This window comes from Geospiza fortis, unplaced genomic scaffold (assembly GCF_000277835.1).
Source record: "Geospiza fortis unplaced genomic scaffold, GeoFor_1.0 scaffold425, whole genome shotgun sequence".
Classification (NCBI taxonomy): Eukaryota; Metazoa; Chordata; class Aves; order Passeriformes; family Thraupidae; genus Geospiza; species Geospiza fortis.
In genome coordinates this window covers 925534-938777 of record NW_005054387.1, presented here as the reverse complement: position 1 = coordinate 938777, position 13244 = coordinate 925534, and the positions used below count along the sequence as shown (strand labels likewise).

The 13244-nt window shown below is 49.9% G+C and overlaps 1 protein-coding gene across 1 annotated transcript; it reads left to right on the top strand.

The window, feature by feature from the left end:
- On the top strand, positions 1-6387 carry MDH2 (malate dehydrogenase 2). The gene is made up of 8 exons (XM_031060663.1): positions 1-169; positions 900-983; positions 1915-2024; positions 2532-2657; positions 3281-3358; positions 4457-4556; positions 4982-5133; positions 6082-6387. Exons 2-8 carry the CDS (start codon positions 905-907, stop codon positions 6211-6213), a joined length of 777 nt encoding a protein of 258 aa, XP_030916523.1. The 5' UTR covers positions 1-169; positions 900-904; the 3' UTR covers positions 6214-6387.
- The last annotated feature ends 6857 nt before the right edge of the window (positions 6388-13244 follow it).

Here is a 13244-nt window from a genome sequence, read left to right as displayed (position 1 = left end):
AACCATGCCAAGGTGGCCGTGCTGGGGGCCTCGGGGGGCATCGGGCAGCCGCTGTCGCTGCTGCTCAAGAACAGCCCCCTGGTGAGCAAGCTCAGCCTCTACGACATCGCTCACACGCCGGGCGTGGCCGCCGACCTCAGCCACATCGAGACCAAAGCCAGTGTCAAAGGTACCCTGGGAACGGCCTCACTTCCAAAGGGATCCTCCCACAGGGGTGGCTCTGGCCCTGAGAGCCCGTTGCCTCTTAGGGGAAGCCTTCACCCACTGATCCTGAAGCCCAGTATCAATTTAAGTAGCTTTTTCCTCAAGCAGTGAATGATTAATTAAGGTTGAGCTGATTAGATTGACGTGTATGAAGTAAATATGGGCTGTGGTTGAAGGGAAATGTGCGACATCTAGCAGGAAACATCCAGTGAAATTATCTCAGAGTGCTGAATTTAAAAGTTTGACTAGAAATAGGTTTAACACTCCCTGGGTGAATTCCATGTGCTTCTTTTCTCTTAGATTCTGATGAAATCAAAACTTAATCTGCTCATCTTTCTTTTATCTGAAGATCACCAAAAGGTGACATTTTACATGAATGTGCCAGTCTGCAGTTCTCTGGGGGCATTGACTCTAGTGCCAAGGCTTTTGGAGAGTAAATACACTCCACACTGAGAGTTTGGAAACAGCTGAATGAGAGATTCTCACCACTCTCATTCTGTAAGTTTTGAAACAAGGATAAAACATCCAATGGGATCCATCCATAATTGTATTTCATTGCTTTTCAGCATCAAGTCTAAATTGAAGGTTAAATTTGAAAAAAAGACTTGGATGCCTCTGGGCATGATTTTATACTTTGAACTGTCAACTATTTAATAACTGTCAGAAACATAATGCCTGAATGTCTTCCATTTCAGGCTACATGGGACCTGAGCAGTTGCCAGAATGTCTGAAGGGCTGTGATGTTGTTGTTATTCCAGCAGGAGTCCCGAGAAAACCAGGTGGGTTCTGTTTGTTGGAAAGCCCCAGGGCTGCATTGAAGTGGATCTCTGCAGTTCTGCTGCTCAGAGCTGTGTCTGTTGGGGTGTCAGTGGTCTGTCCATGCTCCTGCCCCAGAGCTCCCTGTGGTATCAGGCAGCTCATTCAGCCTCTCTTACACTCTCCCTTCTGAAATGGGCTAAATTGATTCCTGGAGTTCCTGCTTGGGCCTGAGCTGCAAAGGCTTCTCGTGCAAGTGATCCTAAATCTCCCTTAGTGTTCCTTGTCCCAGAGCAATGCTCAAGGAATAAAAACTGGTTCTTTGTTTCATTTCTCAGCAGAAGAGAAATAATCCATTTTGTTTTGTGTTAATTGTACAGCAACTTCTTGGGGCATCTCTGAATAAATGCTGTTAAACCTTCCTAGAATGTTTCTGATCTCCTCCATTTCTATTTTCCAGTATCCTATTAGGAACATAACAGAACTCTAGACTTTATTGCCTAGCTCTTCCTAAATCTTCATTTTTCATGGTTAAAGTAGTTGCTGCAATAGCAATGGGGGGTGGCACTTGCACAACCAGCAATATTTTGCACACAGCAGTTGTCATTTAAACTGTAGTTGTGGAAGTGACTTAAAAGAGGAAGGAGAATTCATCCTGGGAGCAGTTGTGGTGCTCTGAGCACCTGTGGTGTGGGTTGTGTGGTCACAGTGCACTCAGGCAGCCTCAGTGAAGTGGGTTCTGTTGGGCTGGTTGCTCCTGGGAAGGGCTGATCTCTTTATTAGTGAGAAGAGTTACCTGTGGAGCCAATTCCTTACTGCAGCTGGAGAATTAGTTCTTGATCTGAGAATCCAGAAGCTGATGTGTGTCTGTTCAGAGCAGAATATTGATTTTGAATTTCCTGCCCGTGATGGTAACTGTGGGTAACTTGGAATCCTGCCCTGGCTGTGTTTTAGGTATGACCCGTGATGACCTGTTCAACACCAATGCCAGCATTGTTGCCTCTTTGACAACTGCCTGTGCAAAGCACTGTCCAGAAGCCATGATCTGTATTATTTCTAACCCAGTAAGTGTTTTCTGGAGACCTTGGAATGTAGAGGAGAAACCTCACCAAATTCCAGATACTAGACTAATCTAAATTCCTACTAATTTTGACCAGTATCTTTAAAATCTGCAGTGTATTTGCAGAAAAGCCTGGTTCTACTAACCCATTTTTCTTGACTGTATTTAATTCAGAGAAAACTTGGATGTCAAAGTGCTTAATATCTCCAAGTCTGTGTGACTGGTTATAATGTAAGCTGGTGTATTAGCTGGGATAAAAGCCTTAGCTCACTAAGGGAGGAGCCTTTGTAATGGGAATGAAGAAATTTATTGTCTTAATGGTTATTTAAAATTAATGATTTTTATTCCAGCCTGACTGTAAATTGCTCTTCCATTTAGGCATTAAAGTAATTGGCTACAGTTGATTCCAAATTGGAAGTATAGTTCAGATTGTTAATTGGCCTGTTAAGTTCATGCATTGGCTTCTTTATTAAACTGCTTTTAATCAGTGCTTGCCTCTTTATGCTTGTAGGTAAATTCAACCATCCCAATAACTTCAGAGGTCTTCAAGAAGCACGGTGTGTATAATCCCAACAAAATCTTTGGTGTTACAACACTGGACATCGTCAGAGCGAATACTTTTGTGGCTGAACTCAAGGCAGGTCATGGTTAATGTGCAGGGGGAGGGATACTGCCTGCTTTGATCATCAGATCTATAAAGAAGTGCTTCCAAAATCACTGCAGAGAGCCAAAGGAGCTCAGATTTCTGTGCAGCTAGAGGCAAAGGCAATGATTCCCTGTCTCCCTTATTTAGAGGGGCCTGAAGATAAGGTTTCTTGCAAAATGTGGTTCAAGAGACTTTGACCTTTTCATAGCTGAGCCCTGCAAGTGAGCTACGTGTTGGCCTTAATTCCCCTGGCATTCCCAACCCTGCCATGCAACCAGAGGAGAGGGTTGAGTTGTGGTGTGTGTTTGCAAGTCAAACTCTGTGCTGTGTGTCACAGGATACTCTGCAAAGGAGCTGTGACAGGTTACTGCCCTTAATAGCCCTGGTGGTGTTTATGTTGTGCTGCTCTTTATCCAGCTCTGCAGTAATAATATCCTGTAACTGTATGAAGTGGTCAGAGTAACCCAGAGTTCTGCTCTCTGGATGTGGCTTTGTCCCTGGAGTGCAGCTGCTCTGGAACTCCTGCCCTGTGTGTCCTGGTATGCAGGGAGTGAAGTTACTTGTTTTTCTTGCCTGTGTGCTTCAGAAGCTGGAAAGTTTTGTGTTTCCTTCAGGGCTTGGATCCAGCTCGAGTAACTGTGCCAGTTATTGGTGGCCATGCTGGGAAGACCATCATCCCTCTGATCTCTCAGGTGAGTCAGGGTGACAGCTGTGTGTGGCAGCACACTCAGCAGCACGTTAGGGTTGATATAAAGTTCCTTTGTAATGGCAGGAAATGTGCTAGGATAGAGCACAGAGAGTCTTCCCTGCTCTCATGGTTGCTTTCCTTCTGGGATGGGGTGCAAGATGAGGTGGAAGGCAACAACCTAAATCTGAACCCATCTGAGCAGTATAAACAGTTCCAGCTTTCCTCTAAAGGAGTTTGGGAAAAGAACTGAGGGGTAGTGTGGGTGTTTAGGTGTCCTGGCACTGTTTGTGACAGGTATCTCATGACAGGAGAAAAACTGAATTGATTTTGCTGTGATGGACTGGAAACCCCACTTGAAGCTCAAGCATTGAAGGGCACAGGTCAGGCTGTGCAGGGAGGCCTGTTCCAGCCATGTCTGGTAGTCTGGCCCTTCAGCCAGGCTGAAACACAGTTCTGAAGCAGGTGCAGTCTCATGGGGAGATGCTGGGATGTGGCCAAGGAGCAGTCTGTAACAAAGGGAGGAAAGCTGTGCTCTAAGTGGGGAATAAAGTATCCTTTAGAGAAGGATTTTCTTGGGAATAAGAGCAAGGGCTTTGGAGCAGCTGAGTGCTGAGAGGTGCTTTAGTTAAACAGTCCATTGGGACAGACACAACTGTGCTTAAGCTGCTGGTGTAGCTGTAATTCAAGGTTCAGTGAATTCCTAAATACTGCTGGGAAACTGGATCTTCCATAAGGCTTGACTTCCATAATGCCACGGTGACCCAAATATTTACAAGACGACTTTCTGAAATTCCTAAAGCTTGGAGGGTGTCTGTAATGCACAGGACCACACAGTAGTGAGGAGCCATGGCAAGCCCTGGTTTGGCTGTGAAGCTGTGGTTTGTCCCTGAGGAAGCTGGGCTTGGCTGGGTTCCTGTTCCAGGCCATGCAGTAATCCCAGCTCTGATGACTTTTACAGTTGGTTAGTGTCACACAAGCTGTGGAAACCCATTTTCCCCAGTTGAGAACTGATAACAACTGCAGTGGTACGAAAAATATTGTGTGTTTATACTGAACCTGGAGGGGTCTGGTGTTTGTAGTAACTTCTCTTGTCCCCATGCAGTGCACACCAAAAGTGGAGTTTCCTCAGGATCAGCTGGAGAAGCTTACAGCAAGAATTCAAGAAGCTGGGACTGAAGTTGTCCAAGCTAAAGCAGGAGCAGGTGGGTTCTTGAGTAAAGCTCCCAAGTAATTCTTGTTGACTGTCTGTAGGGCTGCAGTCCTCTGCAGTTTAATCTTATTTATAGGTTAGGAACTGCTGGTTGTCAGTCTCACTGCTCTGCTCTCTCAGCTGCTGCCTGGGCTGTGCTACTAGAAACAGCTCAGTATGTAACACTAAATATCAACTGATCCCACACCACCTGTGGCTTTAAAAGAATTTTCTCTGTCAAATTAAGCTGTTTCTTTTATAGATCTTGTCAGTTAGATACATGTAGCTGGCCAAAAGCTTCTGCTTTATCTAACTGGCCATGAACTTGAAGTCAGTGACACATTATTACTGACAACAGACTGATATGGAAACCTTTGATGCTAAAGGAAGTATCAAATTTCAGTGTGATCTGTTCTGAAAGTGGTGTAACTCTTGCAGGATCTGCCACCTTGTCCATGGCCTATGCTGGTGCTCGATTTGCATTCTCCCTGTTGGAGGCCATGAGTGGAAAGCAGGGGGTTGTTGAATGTGCCTTTGTTCGGTCGGATGTGACAGAGGTCCCCTACTTCTCTACACCTCTGCAGCTTGGGGTATGTACTTTACAGCACAACCCTTATGAACAGCAGCTCCTGGTTGTGTCAGGTGGCTTTTACTCAGGGATTTCAGTTTAGCTGAGCGCCTGCTATTGCTGAGTGTGCCTTTAAGAGTCTGCAGTATTTGGCTGTGGTGCTTAGGCACGCAGCTCAGCTTGACAAGGATGCTGCTGCTTTTATCTCCTCTTAGAGTGCAGGTCACTGAGTAACCAGAGGTTCAGACTTGGCTTAAGAGGTCACACTAGCCTCAAGTCAGGCCTGTTTACTCTGGGCTTTTATATGATTAACCAGAGTCAGCAATCCTGTCTCCTCAGCTTGATCTGCTACAAGCAAATCCTCAGAAACGGAGGCACATGGGGAGCTGCAGCATGGATTAGGATTAATAGCTTGCTTTCAGGACCTCTGCTGAACTCTGAAAGCAGTGTTCCTTTTGTCACCCATACCCTGGGGGAGTGGGAAACAGTGATACTGCAGCCCTGTCATGGCTGCTGGGATGCAAAGGGCATGTTTGCTGTCTTAGGGGCAGGCTGGTGAGGGGTGGAAGCAGAGGGATATTAAGAGGGAATGTAGATATCTTGAAAACCTTTGAGTGCCACTCTGGAGCAGTTTGAGATGGCAGGAAAAGGACATACACACCAGAGGAGATCCTCTGGCCAGATGGTGGATGTGGAGTTAGGAAGGGTCAGCTGGTGTCAGTCTCCTCTTGAAGGAGCTGCTGGGTTGGCTTCTGGTTTCACACATGTGAATGAGAAGTTTGTGAGGGCTCTAGAAGTTGCCACAGATAGTAAGAGGCTTCTTTCCAGGAAGCACAAGGTTGGCAGACTAGAGATGACATAGGTGCCAGGCTGGGTCTCTGTCTCAGCTGGATAATACTTAGTCAGAACTGTTAAGCTACTCTTTAGGTCATTCAATGAATGGTTAATCCTTAAATCCTCTTTCCTTCAGAAAAAAGGAATTGAGAAGAACCTAGGCCTCGGCAAGCTCTCCCCCTTTGAAGAGAAGATGGTTGCTGCAGCCATGTCTGAGCTGAAGGGCTCTATTAAGAAAGGAGAGGAATTTGCAAAGAACTTCAAGTGAAGACTTGACAACGGGGAGGAATTAACTTCCTTAATTTATTAAGGCATCATGTCACTTATCGACTTCTGATTCAAAGCTCATGCTTTGGTTGAAGTCTGTCTGTATTAGCTTGATGCTTGTTGCCAGTGCAGTCTAATCATCAATAAAACAGCCTCATTTTTTCAGTGTACCATGTGGAGTTGTCCTGATGTGCTTGTCCTTTGGAAGGTGGAGGCTCTAGGTCTCTGAGAGGGGATTGGTTTCAGCAGGGATGAAATGGCCTTGGAAAGGGGGTGAACTGATTATTCCCAACTCTGCTGTTGCCTGGCTTTGGGCTCCTTGTTCAGCACAGCCACTGGGAACCAGGTGTGACCAGATCAGGATGGGGTATAGGGATAACTGAGTGAAATTATGTAAAAGATGTTTTTTCAGGAGGTGGCATTACTTCCATTACCTCGTGTTGCCTTAATCTCTTATGTAATTTGATTTTAAAGGAGTTAGTGAAAGAGCACAGCGTTTGAAACGTCAGTCCTGCACTAAGACAATAATTAAACTGCTGAGAGCGACTTCTTTCTAGTTAGGAACAAAAGCCTTGATTTAGCATCTCCATAAATTTCTCTTACATTCATCCTCTTGTGAATATAAAAATAAATGTCTGCAAGAAGATGGTGATGACGAGTTCTGTTGCTGACTTCTTTGAAGGTAAGCTTTAATGAAGGAAGTTATTAATTCACTCTTCCTCCGTGCTCTGCGCTGCTTACGCTGTTGCTTTGAATTGCTCTCATCCGTGTAGGTTGAATTCTAAGTTGAACAGACTTTATTTTGATGAGTGAAGGAAAAGCCAAAGCCCAGCACCTCTGGAGGAACTGAGGTAAATGTTGGTTTGAGCCAGAGAACATGGAGGGATAGTTGCTTACAAGAAATAGATACCTAAAAGTCATAAATACTCTTTGGTCACTGCCTTTTATCTTCCTCCCACGTGTATTTTTTTTTCTGAGCTCTCTTAACTTAGTTTTTTTTTTTTTTTTTATTTTAATTAGTTCATCATTCTCAATCAGATCACACAATTGTGACTGTTGTAGATGCATGGAGAATCAAGTGCCTGGTTCTTCTGCCCTGTGGAAGATGTGGGCAAGGAGGACAGCAAGCACAGTCCTTGTCACTCCTCTGCAGAAATCCAGCATGTTAAAAGCTTGGTTTCTTTACAGGAATAGTAATGAAATAGAAGCGTTGGCAGTCATTACTCAGCAGGCTTGGAACAAAGTAATTATTAGGTGGTATTAATAGAATTAAAGATGGTGTTGGAGGGGGGCAGGGGAGGATTGGAACTGGAGGACACTGAGGAGGAGTGACAGGCCAGACCTGGTAAATGTGGCAGAGGCTGTTCCAAACAATAAATGGAAAGCATGTGGCAGACTGTTCTGACTTGTCAGCAATTTCAAACCTGAAACAGGCAGCACAGAGTGTTAAAACCAGTGTGTGTGCACCTGCAGAGGTGTGTGTCCAGTCTGGGTGCCCAGGTGGTCCAGGGGCACTGCTCCATGAGGCTGCAGGGAAAGCCTTGCCTTGCAACCTGCAGGACAGGAACACACCCTTGTTCCAGTCCTGCTATTTTTAATACAGCAGATAGGGCAGATTTCTGAGCACTGGAGACTTTTCAGAACTTGAGGTTCATCGTGTGGCTTAGGTTATTCAATCTTTTCTTGTGTCAGCAGTCCAAACCCAGCAAAGTCTGGGGGAATTGCATGGATGAGCAGAAAGCTTTGCCTGTACCAGGAGGGACTCAGGGACAGCATGGGTAAGTGGAGCTGAGGTGGAAGAGGATTATGTCTCAGCACCTGCTGACTTTTAGGTTCTTCAAGGTCCCCTTCAAATCTCCTGAATGTTAACAAAGTCCCTGCACTGTTTGGATTTAGGGGTTGTTTCTTCTTCTCCCCAGTCCCGTGCTGCATTTTTGGAGTTGCAGCTTTTCCCTGTGCTGGAAATCTGCTCCTTTTTGGGAGAGGAGACACCCTTTTGTGGCTTTCTGCAATGAAGTCAGAGGCCAGAAGGACACTGGCTAAAGGTGAGAAATGGACTTGTGTCAGTGCTCCCTGTGCTGTCCCTGTGGCTGAGCAGTGCTGTGGTGGGTAACAGTCCCACTGGGGATGGTTTGTAGAGGTGTGGGTCATCCCACCCCTTCTCTCTGAGCTGATTCCCTGCAGGAGGAAGGGATCTGGGCCATATCCCTCCCTGGGAGGGGTAGGAATCGCTGGGTGTACCCAGATAAGCCAACCCTCTGTCCTGGAAGTTGTTTCCTGGTGCTGTGGCTCCAAGACCTTCATCCTCTCTCCTCCAAGTTCTGCAGCAGGGCTGCCCTGCTGAGTCACAGCACTCATTCCAGGCTGGCAGCCTTTGTGTTAACCTCCTGTGGAAGGGGGTGACCAGGTCTGGAGGAGGTGAAAAACCTGCCCTGTGCACATCTCTTGGGTTTCATCCTTTTCACTGAGCAGACTTTTGCCTTGATGGTCTCTAAGCACCTCTTCCCCTGCAGCATCATTTCTGCACATGGAGCTGCCACCTCCTTGGGCAGCCCAGCCCTGCACCGGAGCACAGATGTCAAGATACAGAGGAGATGTGTGTGGAGAGTAATAAATAAAGATTATCCAGATGGCCATATGTCAGGTCACTGGAGCCCACCTGCTGCTCCTGTGCTGCTGCAGCAGCAGCGTGTTAAATACAGGGAAGGATACAACAAGGAGAAAAGCAAATGCTGAGTGGTGGAACTCAGGCCTCATCCTGATCATCACTGTCCTGGGGGGGCTTCAGGTGGGATGACCACAGGAGCAGGCTGGCAGACCTGTCTGTACTCCTGAGAAATCTGTTTTCCCTTCCTGGCTCTGTGCAAGGGCTGCTGCTTTGGTGTGGGGTACAGACCTCCCACCCGAGCCCCAGCTCACCCTGGGGGGCTCTGGGAGCTGCCAGCAGCCACTTCCCTTGGGGTAAGGCTGGTACAGCTGCAGCAGGCATGGCTGAGCCTGAGGACAATCCATGGCATTTCGGTGATATTTAGGAGAAGCATAAGAAAGAACAACAGTTTAGTGCGGCCTCTGCCTTGCCAAAGCCGGCTGCCTTCCCAGCTCCAGCAAAAGAGCAAGACTGGAAGGACTGGAGGGGCTGGAGGTACTTCAGAAAGGTGCTGGGTAACTCTTGCCCTCTTTCAGGGGCCCACCTCCAAAATTCAAAGTCTCCAGTGATTTCTCCCCACAGAAGCTGCCAGTTCAGAGATGTTGCTGCCCTTTCCCTCCCCTGGGCCTCCCCAGCTTGTGCACCACCAGCCTGGGGTACCTGTGCTCAGCCTTTCATTACTGGGGCTGGCAGTCCAGAGCAGGCAGCACCTCCTCTGCCCAGGGATGGGGAAAGGAGAGCTGGAAATACACCCCGAGGTTGGCTGGGTGTAGCTGGGGGCACAGGCAGATCTCCCCCACAGCCAGCTCAGCTTCCCCCTTTCCTCACGGGGCAAGGGCAAAGGGTTTTAACGTGAGCAGGAGCATCACAAACCATCTGAGCTGTGGCTTTGGCTTTGCACAGAGCTCTCCCCCTCCCCTGGCTCTCCCTCCTGGCCACAGGCAGTGTGAAATCAGCACCTTTACATTCCCTGCTCCTGATTTACTGCAATGCCCCAGAGCTCCCACTTCCCTCCTGGGTGCCTCAGAGCAGAGCTGGAGAGCGGTGCCGAGGCAGGAGGGTTTGTTTGCATTTACAGGGAAACCTGTTAATAAAGGAGACCAGAGGGACTGCTCTTTTCCTGGCTGTGGGAACAGATGGCTGGATAACACCGTGCAATTAATATGCAGGGAGTCCTGCCGGGGCAGGGATTTGATTGCCTGTTAGGAGAGGTTAGCACTCTCAGGCTGAGCTCTATCCATCCCCGCCCATCCCTGGCACCTGCTGCCTGCAGGGACTCTGTGGGGACACTGGGACAGATTGGATGGGGTCACAGATGAGAGTGTGGGCACCGGATACAGGGCAGGATGCAGCTGGGGACTCTGGGACAGTGGCAGGTCTCTGCTTCTCCCATGCTGGGCAATGCTCTGGGAGGGCTTGCAAAAGCAAAGGACGGCTCTGGTGATGAATGGCTGCTCAGAGGTGATTCCAGGATGGAAGGGCAACTCTGGATCGTGTTCTTCCCTCCTGGACTTGTTACCTGTGGGTGAGGAGGTGCCAAGGAGAGCAGCAGGCAGGAGTTCCTGGATGAGCTGAGGGAGGTGGGCACAGGAGGTGGGCATCTTGCTGCAGCACAGCGCGGTACAGAACCTTTCCCAGGGCTTCAAACCCGATAAATCCACAGGGAGGAAAAAACCCCTGCTGAGGGCTGGGAGGGTTAGAGAACCCTGAGGAAGCAGGAAACCCAGCAAACCCACCCCAGCACTGAGCTGGGCCACACGGTCAAGCCCAAATCGATGGGAGCCTCCAGCCGCGGGGCCAAGGTCCCCCATTTTCTGGTATTTTCTGGTATTTTCTTCCCCCCCTCGGCTTGTCGAGGTTGTTGAGCACCATGAAAGGCAGCGCCAGGCTTTGATCAGGGGCTGCTGCCTGTGCCGCGCTCCCTCCCGCCCGGCACCGCCACTCCGGCCGCCCTTTCTTCTGCGTCGGGAGGAGCTGCTGGAGATGTCGATCCTCAGCGCAAATCCTCGCAATTAGGCCTGTTCTGCTGCCTGCCTCGTTTGATCTCCTTTAATTATTTATCGCCTTTTCTTTCTCCTCTTTCTGAAATCCTCGGTTTCTTTCAAGTGATGGTTTCCCTCCTCTCCCCCCAGCCGTGGCTGGCTCTGCCTGTTTGCCTGCAATTTCCGACCCTTCTGCTCCTTCCATCTCTCCCCTTTTGTTCTCCACCAGATCACTCCTTCTCGCTGCTCTCCTGGCTTCACCCTGCCCGCCTGCCTGGCAGCTTTTTCTCCCTGCTTTTCTTGAATTTTCCCCACCTGGCTGGCTATTGCCTGTCTCCATCCCATTCCAGGTGTGGTTCTGGCTGTGTTCGCTGCCCGTGCTGATCCTGCACCCTGGGCTGGGCTATTCCCCATCTCCCACTGCTGTTCTCCTGGGCTACTGGTCAAACCCTGCAGTGGCCCTGCTACAAAGCCCTGGCTCCTGGCCAAAACCAGGAAACCCCCATGGGGCTCCTGTCCTTGCCATGCCAGGGTCTCCCCGTGCTGCTTTTTCATCCCTCATTTCTTTGTTTCCCAGGGCCTGATGCATTATTCAGCACTGCGGGGTGTGGGGAAGATAATGGTGCTGCAAAGGGCACTGGGCTCACCCTGGCCAGGCTGGATTTGCTGTCATGGGCTGAATTTCCCCTCCAGCATTAAAGCAGGAATAGTCCTGACCATGCAGGAGGTTCCTCCTAGGAGGTGACATCTGCTGTCAGCCCTGGGGGGACATGGCAGGGACAAAGGTAGGAGCAGGGGGAGGCAGCAGTGGCCCTGGCAGTGCTCCAGGGGCTGCACCTCCCAATTTTTTTAATACAGTTTGATAGAGACACAGGTCCAACACGTGTGGCCCCTTGTTTCTGTAGTCCTGACATGGATAATGGATGCAGGATGCAGGTTTTGCTCAGCAGATGTGGCAAACCACCCCAAACTGTTGTTTAACCCTTGTGGAAAGAGGATGCTCATGGTCTCCAACCCTGTTTGCATCTGTGACCCCCCAGCTGGACCTGTCCCCATGGTTTGCTGCCACCTCAGCCTGTGCACAGGGACAGGGAGGGAGGTGAGGGATGAAGGGATGAAGGGCTGGTGTGGCTGGGACCTCAGCCTGTGCACAGGGATGGGGAGGAAGATAAGGGATGAAAGGATTTTGGGCCGGTGTTGCTGGCAGCGTTTTTATTTGATTCCTGGGTCTGCCCTCCCTCAGGAAACAGCTTCACCCTGTTGCCATCAGTTGTGGAGACATGCCCACCAGGACAGGCCTCTCCAGCCTTGGCTGCCCCCAGGAAAGCCCCCCTTAGGCCCCATCTGTGGCTTCCCATCCCTGTCTCTGCAGGAACTCCCTGCCCAAATCCTGCTCTGAGGCCAAATCCCCCATGGAGTGGTGGCCAGGGGCTTTTGTTGGGCTCTGCTTGGGAAGCTGCAGCCAGATTCAGGAGGGAGCTGTGGCCACAGGGGATGCAGAGCCCAAGCAGTGCAGGGGAAACTGAGGCAGGGGTGGGACCAGGTGTCCCCAGCCAGGTGTGTTTGGTGTCCCTGGGTGACAGCCAGGGTGAAATCAGAGTGTTTTGGGAAGTTAAACCCTGGCCATGACCACACTGGGCAGTTTTGAGGTGGTTTAGAGGAGGTTTGGGAGCTTTTCCCCTTCTCTGGATTCACCATCTCCTCACAGCCGAGGAGGGCGAGTGCTCGGCATCGCTGAAGGAAATGAAAATTAATTATGGGCTCATTAGCACGGACTCATTCCCTGAGCTGCAGCACTGGGGAGTGTCCCTGTTGGGGATCCAACACCTCCCAAATCACCACAACCCCCCAGCCATCCCAAAGCCCCCACACCTGCCAGGGAAGGGTGTTCAGGTGCTCCCAGGCAGGGCTGGGGAATCAGCTGGGAACTGGGCAGCCATCTCGGTACTGGGGGCACTGGGGGCACTGGGGGACCTCTGGGGGCATCGTGGTGAGGAGGTGAAGGGTGGGATGGAGTTCAGAGTGGAATATGGGATGGGATGTGATTCAGAGTAGGGTATGAAATGGGATACAGGGTGGAGTACGGGATGAAGTGCAGGGTGGGGAATGGGATGGGGTTTAGGATGGGATATGGGATGGGATGAAGGGTGGGATATGGAATGGGATGGGATACAGGGAAGCAGAGCTCTGTGGGAGGATGGGGGCCTCTGAAAGGACAGGAGGGCTGTGTAAGGATGGGGGGCTCTGAGCAGTGAGGGATGCTCTGTAGAAGGATGGGGGGCTCTGTGCAGTGAGGGGATGTTCTGTGGAAGGATGGGGGGCTCTGTGCAGTGAGGGAGGGCTGTGGAGGGATGAAAGGGGCTGTCGAAGGACTGGGGGCTCCATGTAAGGACGTGGGGTTCT